The 21924-nt window shown below is 46.3% G+C and overlaps 1 protein-coding gene across 1 annotated transcript; it reads right to left on the bottom strand.

The window, feature by feature from the left end:
• Window positions 1-4485: 4485 nt before the first annotated feature.
• Window positions 4486-21528, bottom strand: LOC131403352 (zinc finger protein 77-like). Its single transcript, XM_058537620.1, has 4 exons — window positions 21357-21528; window positions 8951-9077; window positions 7723-7903; window positions 4486-7296 (listed from the first exon to the last, which is right to left on the bottom strand). Exons 1-4 carry the CDS (start codon window positions 21357-21359, stop codon window positions 6021-6023), a joined length of 1587 nt encoding a protein of 528 aa, XP_058393603.1. The 5' UTR covers window positions 21360-21528; the 3' UTR covers window positions 4486-6020.
• Window positions 21529-21924: the final 396 nt, after the last annotated feature.

The following is a 21924-nucleotide window of genomic DNA, read 5'->3' as shown; positions in this document are numbered from 1 at the left end:
CCAGGTTAGAATTCACCAATAGCTTAGCTCACATGACACTGGGAAAGTCCAAGTGGAGCAGCCATTACTCTCAGGGTTTGGAGCCACCACACAGATGGACCAGTGCACAGGGGCTTGTTGGGCAACAGCTTGCAGCTTATTTTTCTGATCACTGGTCCAGTCAATCAAGTATGTGCCCAAACAAAACATCAGCTTTTCCCGTCCATTTTCTTAGAGGTCCTGGCTTCCGCACATGAGCTCCATGATCATCATGGATCAGACTCTATGGTCAGAAGCCCACAGGTCTGGGTGTGCAGCAAGCCCCAGTGTGTCCTCCAGGCCCCTGATGGAGGCTGTCCTGGTGGCTGATCTTCTCTGATGCTGTGACTCCTGTCTCCTCTGGATCTTACCATATTTGTATGAGATCTCATTTCTATAGTTAACACCCATTCTCTTAATAATTTGAGAAGATCAGGGATCCTGATTCCACAGTGGATACAACAGTGCGGCCAAATACGGGGGACTTTGTGCACTGTTGAGTGGCTGCACTGTTATGTCCTTCCACGGGAGAAGAAAGCACCTCCCTCATACCTCGGGCAGATTGTGGGAGTTTCTTGTCAAAGGGGAGGAATGTAAGCCTTCACGTGTTCAATTATTTATGTGTGACTAAAACGTTTGTTTACTCAAACATAAGATTCTATACCTGTTTCCCCGGGAAAAGTCCTATTAACGGTGTTTTCAACTCAGTTGTATATTAACAAATGTTACTTTCTACTTTTCATTGGCTGAGGGGTTATGTTAAAATATCCCTTTGTGGAGCTAAGACCATACAATGGAGAAAGGAAAGTCTCTTCAATAAATGGTGTTGGGAAAACTGGACAGCCACAGGCAAAAGAATGAAAGTGGACCATCTGCTATCACCATTCACAAAAATTAACTCAAAATGGATCAAAGACCTCAAGGTGAGACTGAAACTATAAAACTCATACAAGAAAATATAGGCAACACACTATTTGACAAGGGTCATAAAGGAATCTTTTCGGATGACATGCCTACCCAGACTAGGGAAACTAAAGAAAAAATAAACAAGTGGGACTTGATCAGATTAAAGAGCTTCTACAAGACAAATGAAACCAGAATCAAGATGAACAGACAACCCACCAGCTGGGAGAGAATATTTGCAAAACATACATCTGACAAGGGGTTGACCTCCATAATATATAAAGAACTCACACATCTCAACAACAAAAAAACAACCTGATCAAAAAATGGGCAGAGGAAATGAACAGACACTTCTCCAAAGAAGATATACAGATGGCAAATAGGCACATGAAAAGATGTTCAACATCACTAATCATTAGGGAAATGCAAATCAAAACAGCACTAAGGTATCACGTCACGCCCATTAGAATGGCTATAATCACCAAGACAAAAAACAACAAATGTTGGAGAGGATGTGGAGAAACAGGAACCCTCATACACAGCTGGTGGGAATGCAAACTGGTGCAGCCTCTATGGAAAACGGTATGGAGATTCCTCAAAGACTTAAAAATAGAGATGCCCTATGACGCAGCCATCCCACTACTGGGAATCTATCCAACGAACCTGAAATCAACAATCCAAAGAGGCTTATGCACCCCTATGTTCATTGCAGCATTATTCACTATAGCCAAGAAGTGGAAGCAACCTAAGTGTCCCCCGACTGACGATTGGATCAAGAAAATGTGGTATATATACACAATGGAATACTACTCAGCCATAATAAAAGACAAAATCGTCCCATTTGCAACAACATGGATGGGCCTGGAGAGTATTATGTTAAGTGAAGTAAGACAGAAAAACAAACACTGTATGATCTCACCCATATGTGGAATATAAACAAACACATGGACAGAGAAAACTGTATTGTGGTTACCAGGGGCAATGGGGGTGGGGGGTGGGCACAAGGGGTGAGGGGAGACATATATATGGTGATGGACAAAAAAAATGTACAGCCCAAAATTTCACAATGTTAAAAACTATTAAAACATCAATAAAAAAATATCCCTTTGCATTTATAGGTTGTCACATCAGACTTGCAATTTTCTCAACTTAAGAGAATTCTTAGTCAATTTTCTTAAGTATTCTTTGTCAATAGTACCAGGACGATATAAGTTTACAGATTTTTTTCTTTCAGGTAAGTATTTATTCCTATATACTTAAAACTTTTGGCGCTAAAATAACTTATCATTCATTAAGAAGAGTAAAATAATGATTTTTGTCAATGCTCTCTTGGAAAATGTCACCAGGATCACACGAGTAGTCAAAGAAAGTGGGGTGTACTGACTGAGAGCACTCAGTTCTCTCAGGGGGGATGCTCACAGCTCTGTAGAACTGTAGGTGTGTCAGTAAGAGGGACATATGATAACACACAGGACATTAGGACATATTGGACACAGAATATATCAAACATTCAGACTTGACTTGACTTGAGTGTTGCAGTAAGTCTTCCTTTACTCTGGTTTCAATGCTGTCAGGAGGTAAACACAATTTTATGGTTGGAGATCTTAAGAGTTCTTATGTAGAAAGCAGAACGAACAGAGTGCAGCTAAAACAAGAAGTGGGGAAGGTTTGCTCATTTGCGTGCTTTGGCTTCTGTTCCATTTGTCGCCTTTTTCTGCACGTGACTATAATGTGCTCTTTCTTTTGTCTTGAACCATCACAGTCACGGATTTGCCTCGTCTGATGACAGAGATGGTGAAATTGTTTTTCCTGACATGAGGAAGCCACAACCCACTCACAGCAGTGTTAGGTCAGCTTCCCAGTGTCTGAGACTGCCTTTGCCATTATTTACTTTGTGAACACCGACATATTTCTTACTCTGTGTAGGGCACTGTTTTAAATGTTTTTCATAAAGTGACTAAGCATATAAAATCTAGTTCCTCCTCAGCAAACTCTATAAGGTAGATACTTTATTATCTCCTTGGATGAATTAACTGATGCTATGTATGTAGTTGATTTGCCAGATGCCACAGACAGGAAGGAACCAACCCAGGACCATAATTCAAATCAAGCCTATCTTTTCAGAGTCCATACTCATTGGTGCTAAATGTTGAGCATCCTTCATAGGCACGCACTCTAGGCTCAAAAGTTACTCTCCACACTAATGTAGGCCCTGCAGGCACTCGCCCACAGATCCCCATGCTCTCTGCTCCCCACCTACTTGGTCACGCCTGCTCCCTTGGTGTTCCCCTAGTGTCACCCCTTCTTGGGCTGCAGTGACTGTCTCTCTAGGACTTGAGTATAATGTGTCCCCTGAGCCTCCCTGTACCCCCTCTGTGGCCCCACATGACTGGCCATCCCCTAGAAGCACACAGAACAGGTGCAGAGTCACAGCGTCCAAACAGCATTCAGTGGGCATCCCCACTGTGAGCATTCTGTGAGCACTGAAACAACAGAACCATAACTTCACAAGGAAAACACCCTCTGGGTATCTAGAAGGATAACTATTGGTAGAAAATGTTTCAAATCAGGAATCTCATGGTTCTGATAAGGAAAAGCGAGAGACCCATGGAAAATGTCAAGTATGGGCTCTTTCCACTGGTGGGGAAACCGCAGTGTGGTTGTGGTCCACACCTTGCATGTGGGTACAGGTCAGTGCAGCTGTACCAAGCCTCATCAGTATGTTGGGGTCCCCATAAACACTGGTCATATTGACTGAGTAGACGACACTAGACAGGAAAGTCCATTCTGACAATGGTTGCAATCACTGAGGCACAGGCATCCTCTCTGGAAAGGCTGTACAGACATCTTTACTGACCATTTTCTCTCTCAAGTCCCTGGGGGACCAGTCACCTTACACATCCTTTGAGACATGAAGCCCCAGCCAGGTCCACCCAAACTACAACAAGACGTCCACCACGCCCAGGGCCAGAAAAGCACCCCTGGAGGCCATCAGACACAGAGGGAGACTCTGACCTTTGTCAACGGGGGCAGAGTAACAGGATCACGAGTGTCATCCAGTGGAAATAACACAAAGAACATCCCTGGGCAAGATCATCATCAATGGGTCACCCATCATAGGGAGAAAGTCCTGTAGTTCCTCAGCACAATTACTGCTAACAAGGAGACAGGGACAAGATATTTCCATTCCAGTATTGATTTTCCATCAAACCACTAAGAGCTATTTGGAAAACAAACAGAAGCAGAATTTCCAGAAATTGGTAGTTTACTCAAGGCAGTTATGTCTATAAACTGGAGTTCTCCTAACTCATTCCCACCACGACTAAGTGCTCCCCTCACCAGGAATACTGTTGGTCCTACTTGTCCACAGACAACTAGGGAAGATATACGTCCAGTTCTGCCTCCCACACTGTCGATCTGAAGGACCAGGACTCCCTGGTCTGGCTGGAGACCAGTGACACAAGCAATATTTAGGTTTTCACTGTTAGGAATGAATAAGGCACTTTAATGAGAATCATGGTAGCAGCATAAGAATTAAATAAAAACACACCAGAAAGAAAAATGTGAAAAGGTATATGTTGTTGGTACTATTACCCCAAAACATATACAGAAAAACTGACACAATTACAAGAATAAGTTAATTCTCTAGAATGGAATATTTTAACATATCCTATCAGTTAATGAAACATCAAACATAACACTTGTAAGTATACAACAGATTTGAAAAAATAGGTAATGTGTGCTTTCTAAGAAACAATCTAGAGAACTGTATTTGACAAAAAAAGCGTACATTATTTTGAATAACATAAAGAAAGAACTGAACACTGGGTAATCACATATAAATTTAGAAACTAATTAAACATACTGGTCTTATCATTTAGAGACCAGTCATTAGGAGACTTGGAGATGAAGCAGGCCCAGGATGAGAAGATCACCATGACAGCCTGAAGTGGTCTGAGGGACACCAAAGAGCTGCAGGAAAATGCACCGAACTGTGTCAACCTGAAAACCAAAGAGGGTCCACAATGGGGTAGCTCGTGGGAGAGTCTGTGGAATCTGCTGCCTGAGAGGGAACTCACGTCAAACATGGACTTTGGATGGGGGCTGTTCCAGACAGGCAGAGCCAGAAGTCAGAAGAGTGCGCTGTGATGCAGGCCCACCAGGTTCCCATGCACCTGTCTCCTGACAGGACAGAAGATCTGAGAGTCATGGCTTCCTCACTTCTCCTTTCCAAACCTCATGCACCTTCCTCTGCTCCTGAACTTTACCTCAGAACCACAAACAGAAGGACTCCGGGATACATGGTTTCCCCTCTCACCCAAGCTGACAACACAATTCAGTAGAAGCATCTGGACATCAGCTCTCATCTTCAGGCCACAGCTCTCCTGAACTCAATGCATCATGTCCATTTCCAAGATCAAGGACAATGAGCAGAGGTCAAATTATGAACATAATCAGAAAGGACTGTCCTCTTTCAAGATCTTTCCACAATTGCTAACTTCTGTGAGGAACACAGATGTGGTATCTACTAGCAATAAACAATGTGGAAGATACACATTTCAATAATAAAGACTGAAAAAGAAGGGAGATATGGAGCCAGAAAATTCTGGTATGTGCAGGAGTGGACCAGAAAATACATTTCAGCAATACAGGTCTCATATCATGATCATATACTTTTGTCTAAAATTGTATCAAGTTGCACATGAAAAAAAAAAACAACCACTTAGCACCCTTGGGTCCCAAAGACATTGTAATGGAAATGAGACAAGTTTTACGTAAATGTACACATATTTAAAATCTGAGACAACAAAATATATGTAGTACAGATGAGGGGGTCATAGGATATTATTCAGTGTTCATATCAGCAACGTGAACTAGAAATTAATACAATGGGGATCCCTACACAGGATGACACACTTACAAAGGGAAAACCATATATATAACAATTAAAAGATTTCTGTCCTGCCCTGAGTTTTCAAGTACAGAATGAGTGAGGTGATATACCTGAAGGTTTCCCAATATTTCCGTTCATACGAGTGTGTTTGCTTGCATTTACAAGGTTTTAAGGGAGAATGAAAGCTCTCCCATAATCTTTACATTCATGGTTTTCCCCCAGTGTGTGTTGTCACATGTACTCGCAGATTTGCGGGATGCCTGAAGGTCTTGCCACAGAACTGACATTCATAGGGCTTCCCCCGAGTGTGTGTTCTCATGTGTGCTCGCAGGTTGGCGGGATACCAAAAGGCTTTTCCACATTGCTGACACGTATAGGGTTTCTCTTCATTGTGTGTTCTCACATGTTTCTGTAAGGATGAGGGCCAACGGAAGGCTTTCCCACAGTGTGAACATTCATATGCTCTCTCTCCAGTGTGCGTTCTCACATGTCCCCGAAGGGAGGAGTGACGAGTGAAGGCTTTCCCACAGTGCTGACACTCAAAGGGTCTCTCCCCAGTGTGTGTTCTCGCATGTTCTCGAAGGGATGAGGAACAACTGTAGGCTTTCCCACATTCCTTACACTCATAACGTTTCACTCCGCTGTGCATTCTCACGTGTCTTTGAAAGTATCGAGGATGCCTGAAGGCTTTCCCACACTCCTTACATTCATAGGGTTTCTCTTCACTGTGCATTCTCATATGTTCTCGGAGGGATGAGGAACAACTGTAGGCTTTCCCACACTCTGTACATTCATAGGGTTTCACTCCAATGTGTGTTTTCACGTGTACAGTAAAGTATTTGGCACAACCGAAGGCTTTCCCACATTCCTTACACACGTAAGGTTTCTCTCCAGTGTGCATCCTCATGTGTCCTTGCAGGGATGCAGGATAACTGAAGGCTTTCCCACACTCCTGACATTCATAGGGTTTCTCTCCAGTGTGTGTTCTCATGTGCCGTGTAAGGTAGGACTCATACATAAAGGATTTCCCACATACCTTACATACATGGATTTTCTGTCTAGAGTGAAGTCTCACATGTTCCTGAAAGGATGAGGGGCAAGTGAAAGCTTGTCTACATTTCTTACACTCAAAAGACTTTTTACGACCCAGACTCCTCACATTTCTCTTAGATGCTCTCCCAGTATCCTGACATATATATGGTTTCTCTACAAAGTATGTTTCCATGTGAGTACTCAGGCACGAGACACAACTGCAGGGCTGCCCACATTCCTCACATGGATAATGTTTGTCTCCAGTGTGAGATCTTTGCTGATTCCTAAGGAAAGAACAATCCGTGAAGGATTTTCCACACTTCGTGCATTCACTGGGTTTAACTCCAGTCAGATAACAGTCATGCACAGGAAGGTTTGTAATCTGGTCCAGAATTTCTCCACAGTGATCACCTTCATTCCTTTCACAGAGACCCTCCACGAAACGACTTCTGTTCAAAATAGGAAGCACACCGTTAGGGACTAATGATTATAAGTGATTTCCTTATAAATGATTTATTGACAGTCCTCAATGATTATTCTGACTAGGTACTGGCCATTTACAATGAATAGGTATGTTTTCGGCACTGTCTGCATTGTTACAAAGTGGAAAAGATAAGTGCTCTGGCTGAGGGCACAAATATAGCCATAGCTTTCAGAATTTATTACATACAAGGTTTCCTGATCATTGTTGATCAGGAATCATTATTGACTTGTGTTTCAGATGCTCAATATCTACACCCCATTTATGAAAATCTTGTTTTGTGAAAACTCTTTGAGGACACAATTGTGTAGCTAGATTTCTACTTTTTTTAAAAATTTCAAGTGAGGGTAACACTCTGCTGAGATCCCATACCTCCTGTGGGAATGCCACTCACCTCACACATCTCTCCTGGGTTTGGTGCTGATCTCCAATGTTATGAAATGTCCAGCTTTCTCCAAAAACAGACCAGGAATCATTTCCTGTGAATGTTACTATTTTCTCTTCACTGGATATTTCATTCTCCAAAAAGTCCCACTGAGAAAATGATCCACTTCTTTTAACTTCAGTGCAACAATCTGCAACAATCAGTGGCATAATTTAATTTCTTGGGAAAGAAATGGTGCCATAAAAAAAGAAAATAGACCGTATGTGGATTTCTTTTCACACACTGCTCCAAAATGTAAACACATTTTATAAGGAAGAATGGACACGGAAACAAAGAAAAACTCTCAGGACCTCAGCTATTTGGGACCTTGGTAAAAGCAGGGAAAATGAGTCAAAATTGCAGCCTTTTCATTAAGAAATACTTCAAAAGACATGGAGAGTGATGTTGAAATAAATACTATCAGAAAAGCAAAGTAGGAAGGAACTGGGCAAAGGCACATCCTCAAATGCTCCCCTTACAAGGGGAGATAGAGACAGTCTTCCCCAGGGCAAGAGGATGGATGAAAATTTAACAGGGAAGTAGGTAAATGACACACGTCACTCTCTCAGTGACTGTGTTACATCTCTAAGTGCACATGTCCAAACATCAGTTCCTCATCCAGAACCTGTTCCTTCTGAGGGTGGTTGCTCTCCTGGTGTTCTCAGGCACAGAGGCCCTAGAGGAAGCCTTTCTCCACAGCCCCAGCTGCCATGGGGCGTGGATGGTGTGTGCGGCTGGTGACTACTCGAGGAGAAGAGCTCACCATGAGGGAGGATGGAGGGGAACAAACATTCCATGAGATGGGCCCATACTTTGTCTTCAAGACCAGTGATGATGGATAAGTGTGGGGTTAATCGTAGCAAAGTTACCATGTCAACTGTGTGTTAACCACAGTCTAACTGTCACAGGGTGGAAACCATAAAGCTGCTCTCACTGTCCCAAAGTGACACAAGAGCCTATGCTCACGCTTATAAAATTAGAGACCCTCAGACTTTTCATCAAGACTAATAAAAAGTCCATTTAATAAATGAAACTTGTTTTCATGGAAAAGCTATTTGACTCTAAGTGGTTCCAAAAAGCTTCGACAGTGACTCTCTTTTTTCCCACATATTCCCATTTTTGGTCATCATAAGAAAGGTCAACTGTAAGAAATATTTGTTCCCTAAAAGACTGAGTGAAGGCATGAAGCCGTCCTCACCCACTGAGGCCAGGTTCCTGCAGGTCTCCAGCATCACATCTCTGTAGAGCTTCCTCTGAGCAGCATCCAGCAAAGCCCACTCCTCCGGGGTGAAGTTCACAGCCACGTCCTCAAAGACCACTGAGTCCTGAAACAGCCCACATACTCTATTTCAGCCAGGTCCCAACTTCAGCAGTGTGTGTGGGAGGATGAGAGTCAGGGACCTGGACTCAATTCCTAGGACTCCTGAGCTCACACTCTCGTGGGAAATGACAATAAAGAAGCAAATCAAATGCAGTATATGCAGTGATGGTAAATGCTTGGAAATGTGAAGCAAAGTGCAAGCACAACAATTGATAGACTTATACACGCATGATTATAAGAATTATTTTTCCTCAGATAGAGCAGATTCTGAGGTAAAGATTGAAAAAGGGAATCACCATTCAGATATCATGGAAATGGACACTTGGCTCGATCTAAAGTTATGTCCTTGTCAGCTCCAAGAACTGGAAGCAGAACATCAGGATGTTGTGAACACTGAGATTTCCAGTGCTGCCTGAGCTGAACAATCTCTCCTTGGAGGGAAAACATTGAAGACCCTGGTCTAATGCCCTCACATCTGACAAAGGCAAACACGACCCCCTCCAAGGATGAGGGGGACACTGTGGGCACAGACGTGGGCCAGGTCCTGGGGCCAGGCACACCTGATGGGTAAGAGGAGAGCCTGGTTCCTGAAGAAGTTCTCAAACTGCAGGGCCTAATAAAGAACCAAGTGCCAGAAATTTGAGGAATATGGCCCCACAAAGAAGAGTCGCTGAAGAATGTCATGGTAATGGAGCCAAACTTGACTTTAACAGAGAGAAAAACACACCTAATTAATATCTTTAGAAGAATCTGGAATGATAGCATACCCATGAAGTAAAGTGCAAACAATTATGAAAAAAATCAGACTGTTTAAATAAAAAATATGTTCTTAAAATCTAAAAAAAAAAAAATCCCAACTACATCGGCTACAGAGAAGGTCAGGTACCTCACCTGGGATAGCAAACGGGGTTTGCTAACCACACCTGATAGGAGACTCGTATTCTCACTATATTTAAAAAACTCAGATGACAGCAGTAAAAAATGACAGACAATGTTATAAAGACAAAATAATTAAATAATGGGCAAGGAATGTGAATAGACATGTCTCCAAAGAAATGCAACTGGGCAATAAGCACATGAAAAGATGCTAGACATCAGCCACCAGGGAAATGCAAACCGAAACTACAAGCAGACCCTCTTCACACCCTCGAGGATGGCTATAAGATGGACAAACAAGTGCTGGCGGGACGTGAGGAAGCTGGAACCCTCACACGTTGCTGATGGGAATGTAAATGGTGCAGCCACTTTGGAAGACAGTCTGGCGGGTCCTCAATGATCAACACAGAGCTACCATATAACAGCAATTCCACTCCTAGGTATCCATCTACCCAAGAAAAGCAGAAATAAACATCAAAACAGCAGCATAATTCATAAAAGACGAAACATGGAAACAAAAGTCCATCAAGTGATCTGGATAAGCCAAATGTGGAATATTCATACAACAGAGTATGATTGGACAATAAGAGGAATGAAATCCTGGTCCACGGCACAAAATCAATGAACTTTGAGAACAGGAACCAGCTTCAGAAAAGACCACACGAAGCAGGATCTCAAGTATATGAATTGTACAGAATACGCCAATCTACAGACATAGAAGTAGATTAATAAATTGTCTAGAACCCAGGGAGGGGGTGGACTAGAGAGTGGAGTGACTGTCAGCAGATACCAGTTTTCTTTCTGGGATGATAAAAATATCCTAAAATTAGAACATCGGGATGGTTGCACAATTCTGTAAATATACTAAAAACCACTGAATTTTATACTTTAAACAAGTAAACTTTATGGTATGTAAATATTATTTCAAAGCGTCTTAAACATAGATCCAGACAAGTTAAAAATACATCCTTCTTGGGGGCCGGCCCGGTAGTGCAAACGGTTAAGTGCTCACGCTGCAGCAGCCCGGGGTTCGCCGGTTTGGATCCCGGGCGCGCACCGACGCACTGCTTGGCAAGCCATGCTGTGGTGGCGTCCCATATAAAGTGGAGGAAGATGGGCACGGATGTTAGCCCTGGGCCAGTCTTCCTCAGCAAAAAAAAACGAGGATTGGCAGATGTTAGCACAGGGCTGATCTTCCTCACAAACAACAACAAAAAAAAGAAAACAAAAAAAAAATACATCCTTCTTTAGCTAATGGCAATTTTATTCAAAAACAATAGAAGTCTGGCAAACAAAGCGTGGAAAAGGAACAAAATTACAGATTTTCAGAGATTAAGCAGACTGAGGAGCTATTACAAACCACTTGTGGGAAAAAATATTTTAGATTAGATATAATGGGATAAATGTACTGACGTCAGGAAACATACCTGATACGATGCAGTGACCAGAACATCGGAGAATGTCTGTGCTCGTTAAAGAAACGAAATCTGTAGATTCAAATATCCACACACTCTAAATGGAAATCTTATACAGTTCACAGATCAGATACCAAATAGTCAAAAATCGGTGATTTCAAATTGTAGAAAGAAATTACAGAATATTATTACCAAGACCAGAATGGGACAATTCAAACAATATTCACACACAATGACACTCATATACACGAAGGTAAAGGGCTTTTTAAAAGCAAATCTAACACATAACGCATAAACAGCATAATGAATCAAATCAATTTCATTTTATTCCAAAAAGGCAAGATGGATGAAATATTGATTCTTCAATGGGTATAATTTGTGCCTTTATGGAAAAAAAGACACTGGAACCATAGGCTTCCTGTCCACACCTGAAGACACGCATGTCTCCTGTCAGTGTTCATTAACGACAACACACTGACAGACTAGAAGGGAACATGCATAATCAGAAAAAAATGGTGTCTACAGAAAACTACAGCCAACTTCCTCTTTAACACGAAATGTGGACACTGTCCTTCTGAGATCAGGAACAAGGAGGTGAGGACGCGCATATGTACAATTCTATCACGTGAAGGCCAAGCCAGTGCCGCCACGGGCAAGAAGATGTTGGTAAAAGATTTACAAAGGGAAAAAACTAAACTTCATGATTAGTAGATGAAAAGATTTAGTATTTAGAAATCCCCAAACCCTAAAGACATATTATTAAAACTTATAACTGGCTTAGGAAGAGTGTGATGAAAAGTATAATATTTGAAAGTCAATTTCATTTCTATACACAGTGACAGGAAGAAAAGGACATTTCAGGATAACATTTAGTCTGCTTCTCCCCACTCTCCCAGGCACCCCATCTGCTGGGGCCATCAACTGTCAAGGCTGTGACAAGTGCCAACAAGGACCAGGAGATGGACTAGAAGCATTACATTCTATTTCTAAAGGAGAGGGAAGTTTCTGGGAATTCAGTCCAGTTTCCTTTCAATATGGGGTCAAAATGGTGATCCCAAAGCCTGGTTAATAGATTTCCTGGACAGAGACACAGCCCCAGACACACCCTCCACGTGCAGCTGTAACACAGAGCATGTCAGCCAGGTTCCAGGAAGCACAGCGGTTCATCTTGGAGCCGCCACAACCCAGGTATTGTCTGAATCTGCCACGGACAGTTTCCGAAGAATTGTCCCACTAATCCTGTGACTTCCATGAGCAACATCATCTCAGTTGAAACTCCTAACATGACCCCATCAAGCAAGAAAAAACCAAAAATAACTTTCAAAAGCACAGAATCATAAGCTGGCAGATAGATCAGCAAGGAGATCCTCCTGGAGGATGGGCTGGGCTGATGTGGTGAAGACTCGTAAAGGAAACCTACAGTTTCTCATGTGTTGGGAACAACCCAGCTCTTCCCCCGTGAGTTTCTTCCCTGTGTGTGTCTCCTGTACCTTCACAGAGAACTCTTCACTTCTGAGACTTCTGGTCACCAGTGTGTGGAGGTTTTCCCCACACCAAGCAATTCTCTGTGACACCAGCTGGGTGTTCTACATGTTAACTCAATTCTGACACCATGTACCCAGAAATAGCGTCAGATCCCACAGGTAAGGCTCAGGTCCACAAGACTGCCCCTAACCGCCTCCCATCCTCCAAACACACACACACTGCAGTCGTCACCTGTGCTTCTGGCCAACCACCTACAGATTAGAGGTTCCAACGACCCCTCCCTGGGTTTGATTAATTTGCTAGCGCGGCTCACAGAACTCAGGGAAACATTACTTGTGTTCAGCAGTTTATTAAAGGAAGTGATAAAGCAAACAGATGAACATCCAGGTAGAAGAGATGAGTAGAGCCAGGCATGCGGGAAGGGGCGGAGCTTCCATGCCCTCTCCGGTTCACCACCCGCCCCACACCTCCATCTGTTCACCAACCTGGAAGCTCTCTATGAACCCTGTACTATTGGGATTTTTATGGAGTCTCTCATCACATCGGCAAGATCCATCATTAGCTTCATTTTCATTCCTTCTCCCCTCTCAGGAGAATGAGGGCAGGGCTGAAAACTCTAAGCTTCTAATCCTTGCTTGGTCTTTCCAGTGACCAGACCCCATTCAGGAGCCCACCCAGAGTCACCTCATTAGAGCAAAAGACACTCCTATCGCCCGGGAAATTCCAAGGGTGCCAGGAGCCCTGTCAGGAGCTGGGGGCAGACACCAATACGTATTTTCTATTATCTCACAAGCCTTCAAGACAACTGGCTCTAAAGGTGATGAACTGTGCTCAGACCCAGAGTTGAGGAAAGAGCGTACTTGAAAGAGTAAAGTGGGCCCAGGGGCCGGCCTGGTGGTGTAGCGGTTAAGTTCTCGTGTTCTGCTTTGGCGGCCCAGGGTGCACCAGTTCGGATCCTGGGCGTGGACCTACTCACCACTCATCAAGCCACGCTGAGGCGGCATCCCAAATAGAAGAGCTACAACTCTACAACTATGATATACAACTATGTGCTGGGGCTTTGGGGAGGAACAAGAAAAAAAGAGGAAGATTGGCAACAGATGTTAGCACAGGGCCAATCTTCCTCAAAAAAAGAAAAAGTGGGTCTAATATCTTTCATGACTCTTTTCTGGAAGGGAGGGGGCTTTCTATAAAACACAATTCTTGGTATGTTTCTTAGGTAAAAAATGTAAGCTGACAGTTCATGGAGAGATGTGGTTGCATTAAATTATTTTCACAAACCTGCCTTCATAAAAGGGGATCATGTCACCCTTAGTGCACTTTATGAAGCCCGCTCAGCTTTGAAAATAGGCAAATATGAGAAATAATAATCAGTATTAATTTATAAGATCTCATTCTGGTGGACGTGATATTTTTAAAGGTGTGTGAAGTCCTTTTCAAATTCTCATCCCAGGGGCCTGCTGGTGGCATAGCGGTTAAGTTCGTGTGCTCCGCTTCAGCGGCCCGAGGTTCGCAGGTTCGGATCCCAGGCGCAGTCCTACGCACTGCTTATCAAGCCATGCTGTGGCGGCGTCCCATATGAAGTGGAGGAAGATGGGCACGGATGTTAGCCCAGGGCCAGTCTTCCTCAGCAAAAAGAGGATCTGCAACAGATTAGCTCAGGGCTGATCTTCCTCAAAACAAACTCTCATCCCAATTGAGTAAACATTGAGTGAACAATTATTCCACCACATGATCCATATTAATGGATTTCTCATAGTAAGTCAAGTCTCCATCTCGTCTTTCTCTTTATTCCTGAAACAGAAATTGCTTCAGAAAAATTTAAGTACCGATAGTAAAACTTTACACATAATCCTCTTTGAGTTACTTTTTATTTCTCAAAGGTGAAAGTTCCTCCTTAGTAAATAGATATCTGTCTACACTTGTCTCTCGGTGGGGACACGATGTGCGTGGTCATAAGTGCTCTCAATGGCATGTAGAAGAGGAGAATATAAAAACAAACCTGCCCGATGCATTTGAGGAGAAATGCTGGTTCCTATCTAAAACACGTCTCTCTGCTGCATACACCAGGATGGGAGGAAAGGATGCCTTCAAATGTCATTTTTGTTTTGTTGGAGACAATGAATCTAAGAAATTCCTATTTATCTTCTATTCTGAGTTTTTAGTTGTTTGATCACTGAGGTCTTCTAAATGGATCAACAAACAACCAAATTTCAAGTCTTGCTTCTTTTCAGAGTCTTTTCAAGTACCCAAATGCACCTCTCACCCTGAGCTCTTTATAATAACAAACACATAAATCTCTCCAATGCTGAACTGTAGTACATCCTTGAGTTTTTAAAATCATTAATAGAGGAAACTAATGGTGTAGTTTTACCAGGAAAAAATACTGTAACAGAAAAAAACATTTGGGGCCGGCCCCATGGCTTAGCAGTTAAGTGCATGCATTCTGCTGCTGGTGGCCTAGGTTCGGACCCCGGGCGCGCACCGACGCACCGCTTCTCTGGCCATGCTGAGGCCGCGTCCCACATACAGCAACTAGAAGGATGTGCAACTATGACATACGACTATCTACTGGGGCTTTGGGGAGAAAAAGGGAAAAAAAAAGGAGGAGGACTGGTAATAGATGTTAGCTCAGAGCCAGTCTTCCTCAGCAAAAAGAGGAAGTTTGGCATGGATGTTAGTTCAGGGCTGATCTTCCTCAAAAAAAAAAAAAAAAGAAAGAAAGAAAACATTTGCGTTTATTCATAGCTCAAGAGATTTTGTATGTCACAGCCAAAAAGACTATGAAGATAATCACAGAATCAGATTTTTAGCAAGATTCCAGAATGCAAACTCATAAAAATAAATCTCAAGGTATTCTCAAATCACTAGAAACAATCAGTTGAAAAATAAATTTTTAAAATAGCCCTTTAAAATTAATTGCTATTGCTATTGAAGTATTTTCTTTAAGTCCTAAAATATGTCTAATGAAGGATATAAAATGACTTACTGGAAATATTTGAAAATGCCATTAAATGACACCATAGCAGAATGAAATAAACGTAGAGATGGTGCATGTCCTCACAAAGGAGACCATGATGTCCACTCTCCCAAACAGGTCAAGAGTTGTAAGAAAATTCCATTAAATCTACAACCAGGTATGTTTGGGGTTGGTTTATTTCTCTTTTGCTTGAACTTAAGAAAAACTACTTCTAGAGCCGGCCCCATGGCTTAGTGGTTAAGTGCGCGCGCTCCGCTACTGGCGGCCTGGGTTTGGATCCCGGGCGCACACCAACGCACCGCTTCTCCGGCCATGCTGAGGCCGCGTCCCACATACAGCAACTAGAAGGATGTGCAACTATGACATGCAACTATCTACTGGGGCTTTGGGGGGAAAAAAAAGGAGGAGGATTGGCAATAGATGTTAGCTCAGAGCCGGTCTTCCTCAGCAAAAAGAGGAGGATTAGCGTGGATGTTAGCTCAGGGCTGATCTTCCTCACACACACAAAAAAGAAAAACTACTTCTAAAACCTGAAATGGAAGACAAATTTCTAAGAATATCTGACATTTTCTATAGAACAAGGTGGTGAGATTTTCCCTAACAGACATCAAAGCTTTTTAAACCACAGGACCACCTGAACCAGGCCCTCCCCTGACCCCGATGTTGGCAAGTGGATCTGCCCCAGAGCAGGTGGTGCCAGGCGGCGGGAGAGATGGAGACACTTTGACATGTGGGGCAGTGACAACTGGTTATCTACAAGGGAATAAGGAATCTGTTTCCTTATCAACCTCACGTACAATAACTAACACACTGTAGATTTAACTGTGAGAGATGAAAGTAGGACACTGAGGAGAAGTTACCAGCAGACACATTTATGACTTGAGAGTTGGGAGAGTTTTCTTATATAGGAAAAATATGAGTAAGCTACAGAGGAAGAGACTCAGAAATTCAAGTCTATTAAAGTAAGAAGGGGCCGGCCCCGTGGCTTAGTGGTTAAGTGCGCGTGCTCCGCTGCTGGCGGCCCGGGTTCAGATCCCAGGCGAGCACCGACACACCGCTTCTCCAGCCATGCTGAGGCCACGTCCCACATACAGAAACTAGAAGGCTGTGCAGCTATGATGCACAACTATCTACTGGGGCTTTGGGGGAAAAAAAAAAGGAGGAGGATTTGCAACAGATGTTAGCTCAGAGCCGGTCTTCCTCACAAAAAATAAAAAGTAAGAAGAGTCCATCAACGTGTAGAATACAGAGAAAGATATACTAAACCACGATCTGGGAGAAGATATTTGCAATACCTAGAAATGAAAAAGGATGACTGTCCAGACCATGGAAAGAAAACATAAGAAATCAGTAACACACAAATGACTTAGAGGGGAGGACATGACTGAAATCTCGCTGACGGGAGATGAAATGCCTCACGAGAAATGCTCAACCCCAATGGGAATCAGTACAAACCAACGTGGAACCCCAGGAGACCCCACTTCACACTCGAGATGGACACAAGTCAGTTACTCCAAGTGCCGGAAATGATGTAGAATAAACACACGTGTGCGACAGTAAGACACTCGATTCCCACACTCCTCCATCCGCATGTCCTAGGAAATTGGAACATATCCATAATCTACAAGCCCACAATTATTCTCCAACGTGTAAAATATTTATGACCCATTTGCACCTGGAGACACACACAAGAATGACTGTAGCAGCACTGCCGACAAAAGGGAAAAATAAACTCGAGACAACCCAGGCCCCACAAGACTGGAAGGGAGGAGGCACCCGGGTGACCCAGATGTAAAGCTGCAGAGAACAACACAGAGAACCAGGAGCGGGTCACCCTGGGGGCAGCAGCTGGGAGACGCCACCAACCAACCAAGAAGATACAAACCTTACACCTTCACACAGTGGGACAGCAGTGTGAGTGCTTGAGCGCCCTGGGGCCACCCGGCAGCAGGTCCGTCAGGAGACGGGAAGATGAGCCCAGCGTGAGCCCGCTCAGACCAGCACCCGCGCCACAGCCCACACGGCCACCCGAACGCACAGGGTGGAACCTGACCCTGAGCTGGGGGCCCGGCCCCCTGCTGAGAGGGAGCCAGGGTGGCCCCTCCCAGGGAAACCAGCAAAAAGTTGGCCATTGATGATAAAGTAGCTAGGGACTCAAGATTAAAGTTTGTTTCCTTTTTACAAGTACTGGCTGTAGCCTTTAGCTGTTTACCCGCCCAGTGTTAACTGTGCCGCTTAGGCAATATGCTGCAATATGCTGACTCCCACTAGGTTCCTACAGAAAACATCTCCTTGAAGCCTGGGTCACCATGCTAATGAATGTTTGAGCTGTTTTTCAGGAATTAGAGCCCCCTGTCCACTTCAGGCCGGTTGAGACCACCCACTCATCAACTGGGCCCACGTAGATGTCCGATAGGGGACCTTTTGACGTCAAGAGGCTAAAAACTCCACCCTCGGGTCATGCCAATGCCGCCATTTCGTGAACATTCGTCCTATGAAGCGGCATGAAGTCTAACTACGCCTGCACAGATCATCAATTACCTCACCTCTCCTCACCTCCAATCATCTATCTCCATATTTTAGACCACCTTGCCCCCTTCCAGATAAATATCCCTGAGTCCCTGTTTTCGGGGAAGCGGATTTGAGATTCATTCTCCCGTTTCCTCACGTGGCTGCCTTGTAATTAAACCCTCTCTCTCTGCAATCTTGTCGTCTCCGTGATTGGCTTTCTGGGCGGCCGGCTAAACGAACCTGGTTCAGTAACACCAGGGAAGGAGTGAGGGGACCCTGAGACCCCATGACTGAACTCAGGAGCTGCCCACACCCTGCTCCCCCTCCTCAGCGTAGAAAAGCCCCCCTCCAGGCCTCAATTCTCCCCGGGGAGGAGACGCTCAGAGATCACGTTCTGACCCGTATAAACTCTCACTTCCATAAACCCTTCCAGCAGCAGATGAACCCAAGGAGCTTCCCCAAGTCTGACCTTCACAGACTCACTCAGTTGGCACACACCACACTTCACTCCACCCACTCTATGGAGGATGCAAAACCCACCCTCAGGACACAGCCCCAGGGCAGCCCCACCCCGCCCCCAGCACCTCTGCAGGGGGGTCTCCCTGCCCCTGCTCTGTGGCTGCTCTCAGCACCAACAGCTCCTTCTGCGGTGGTTCTGGGGGTGGAGTCACCTGCAGGGGTGACACCCAGCAAGACCCCTGCCCCTTCCTTCACCTCCCACGCAGGCTCAGCATTAGGAGCAGCTTGTCCCCAGCCCAGGAGATGCACCTGCTCCAAGACCCCTGGATCATTTAAATGGGACACAGACCCCACCCCAGCGTGTGGATGAGAACCCACAGAATCCCGCTTCCCTCTCTGTCAAGCATAAAGCAAGGGCGGGGAATTCTAGGGCACTTTTATGGTTTTAAACTGGTCACTGCTTATCCCTTCCAGAAAACAAACACTGGTTCACTACTATCCTCATGAGAACAAACTGTAAATCAAAAATCAGCAATGAACACATCTCAGTTTCACAGGTCACACTGCACAGAATTTCCATTAACCTGTGACAACCAGCTATTAACAGGACAGGATCACACAGCGTCACAAACTCCGCACCCTGCATGGCAGAGTCACTTTGATTTTTACGAACCTTTAAATCCACGACTCCCCCCACCTGCATGAACGAGTGGGACCGCGTGCACTTTCCCCGCAATTCTCCTGGGAGAGAGGACGTTCTCTGTACTGAGACACTCTCCGCAGCCACATCTCTGGAATGCCCCAGAATAATACGAGTCAGCAGAACAGGGCAGAGACCTGAGACACTGACACCCTCACTATGGGGAAGGGACGAGGCAAAAAGAATCCAGTGACTTCACACCTGCTGAACCTGAGGCTGGAATAAGAGAAAGCTATTCGTGCAGGGAGGGACACAGAGGGGGCAGATCACAGGTCTCAGGTGACAATGCGGAATCCTCCCTGAGCCCTGGGCTCCTGGAAACATCCAGGGAAGGTGAAAGGAAGCCCCCCACCCCCACCCCTAAGACTCACATGCAAGCCCCCCTTGTTTATCCAGGACAAGGCCAGACACAGACCCCTCAAATCTCCATTCTGTGTCTTGTCAATGATTAGCTGAACTGCTCGTCCACTGACAAGCAGGACAAATAACAAGCAGAACGAATGCGTGTTGGCCCCACTGGCTCAGCCTCTCTTCCCCCGCAGACCCCTGAGCTGCGGCCGCCCTCAGCCTGGTCAGCACACAGCCCCTCCCAGGACAGGCTGGGCTCAGGGACCTGCCAGCCCAACATCACGCCTGCTTCTCCTGGTCGTGTCTGCTCCTCTCTGCACAGAGACACTCCGCCCGACTCTGGAGACGCCTGCAGATCTTACGGCCAGAGCCCCCTCCCCCACTGCAGAGCCCCCGCCCCCGGGGCACTGTCCCCTCTCCCCGCCCCTGCAGGACTTCTCCTGTGGGCAAGTCTCTCTGAGTTCGGATTGTTCATTTCACACAGGCCTGACCGCGTGTTCACATCCGCCCGTTTCTCACCCGACTTCTCTCAGCCTCTGTCCTCCCCCAGCCCCCGACTCCCCGCCCCGCGGGAACCAGCACCGCGATGCGCACGAGCCCTGCGGCCCTGGGCCCGCGATGCGCTGACCACGGGGGTGGGGAGAGAGGGGTCCCGGCAAACCGCCTTCCTGCTCACCCTTGTTTAGAAAACACAATCCCTTTTCTGCTTGGTTTGAGAGGCTGGCACATCTCTGAGACCCGAGCCTTGTCCCTAGCGCTTCAGTCTTTGGGATGATAAAAACAAGACCACAAGCCCCAAATGGAGTCACTTATGCTAAGCCGTCCGCCACCAAACTGAGACAATTGCAGTTTCTGCCTCTCCCAGGAATGGAATCCTAAACCAGTCAATCAGGAATTACCTGGTCAGCACTAGTGAAGTCATCTGCCTGATGGACGCCTGCCATCCCCTAATGGAACGGGACCTTGCCACAAATAAGCCAGTTTTTGCTAATACAACTTCCTTGTTCCCGCTCCCTTCTGCCTGGAAGTCTTTCCTTTCGTGCCCCTCCTCCAAGCTCCTTCTGCCCGCTGGAACGGACGCCGCCCGATTCACGAATCGGTGGAAAAAGCCCATTAGAGCTTTAGAATTTACTCAGCTGAATTTTGTTTGTTAACAGGATTGAGGTCTGTCCCCAACCTAATAGGGATTTGATTTTATCTTCGAGAAGCCCCTGATCGCCCGGCGGGGTCGTCCCTCCTCCTCGACCCCGCCCGGCCAAGGACTCGGGGGACCCGGGACCCCCACGCGGGGCCGGGACGGGAGCCGGGACCCTCCCCGCAGCCGAGGGCGGGGACTCGGGGGACGCGGGGCCGGGACGGGAGCCGGGACCCTCCCCGCGGCGGAGGGCGGGGACTCGAGGGGAGGGGACCCAGGGGGGCGCGGGGAGACCCGGGCCCGCGGCCGCTTCCAGCCGGTTCCGGCCGGTTCGCACCAGTCCCTCCCGGTCCCGGCCCGGCCCGCGCACTCACCATCTCCGCCCGCTCCGGACTCTCCGGACGTCTTCGCCGCGGCCCTGCGGCCCCGGCAGGTGAGAGCCACGGGGACGGGACACCTGGAGCCGCGCGGGGCAGGTGCGCGCGGGGACGCGGCCGGACGAGAGCGACGTCCACGCCGTGCGAGCGCGCCCGCCCCCGGCTCTGATTGGACGGGGCTCCGGGAACCTGCGTCCTGATTGGGCCGTATTCTGGGCGCCTCCACTGCCTTGGCCCCTGATGGGACAGTGATCCTAGACCCGCCCCCGGCGCCCTTGATTGGACAGCTGTCCAGAGCCCGCCCCTCATCCTTTTATTGGGCAGTTCCCCCCCCCCCGTCCCGCCCCCGAGTTTCTGATTGTTCCTCCCCCCCCGTCACCGCCCCGTTATTCCTGATTGGACAGTGTTCCGAGTGACAGGCGGGGCCGCAGGTCACGTGGCTGAGCCAGGCGGACGTGCGAGTTCCCGGTCTCAGCCTTTCCCTGCCGGGCCTCCTCTTCGGACCTGGACTCGCCCGCTCGGGTCGTGGGATCCGAGCAGAGCCCGCTCCCGGCTGGATGGAGCC

This window comes from Diceros bicornis, unplaced genomic scaffold, assembly GCF_020826845.1.
Source record: "Diceros bicornis minor isolate mBicDic1 unplaced genomic scaffold, mDicBic1.mat.cur scaffold_67_ctg1, whole genome shotgun sequence".
NCBI classification, from domain to species: Eukaryota; Metazoa; Chordata; class Mammalia; order Perissodactyla; family Rhinocerotidae; genus Diceros; species Diceros bicornis.
This window is presented reverse-complemented; position numbering and strand designations above follow the sequence as displayed.

Bases quoted from the DNA above. Each gene is read 5' to 3' on its own strand.
- LOC131403352 (XM_058537620.1), bottom strand. The intron at 7,904-8,950 runs GTGAGGACGGCT...TGATTGTTGCAG, and splicing joins CAGGAACCTGGCCTCAGTGG to ATTGTTGCACTGAAGTTAAA. The intron at 7,297-7,722 runs GTGAGTGGCATT...TATTTTGAACAG, and splicing joins ACCCAGGAGAGATGTGTGAG to AAGTCGTTTCGTGGAGGGTC.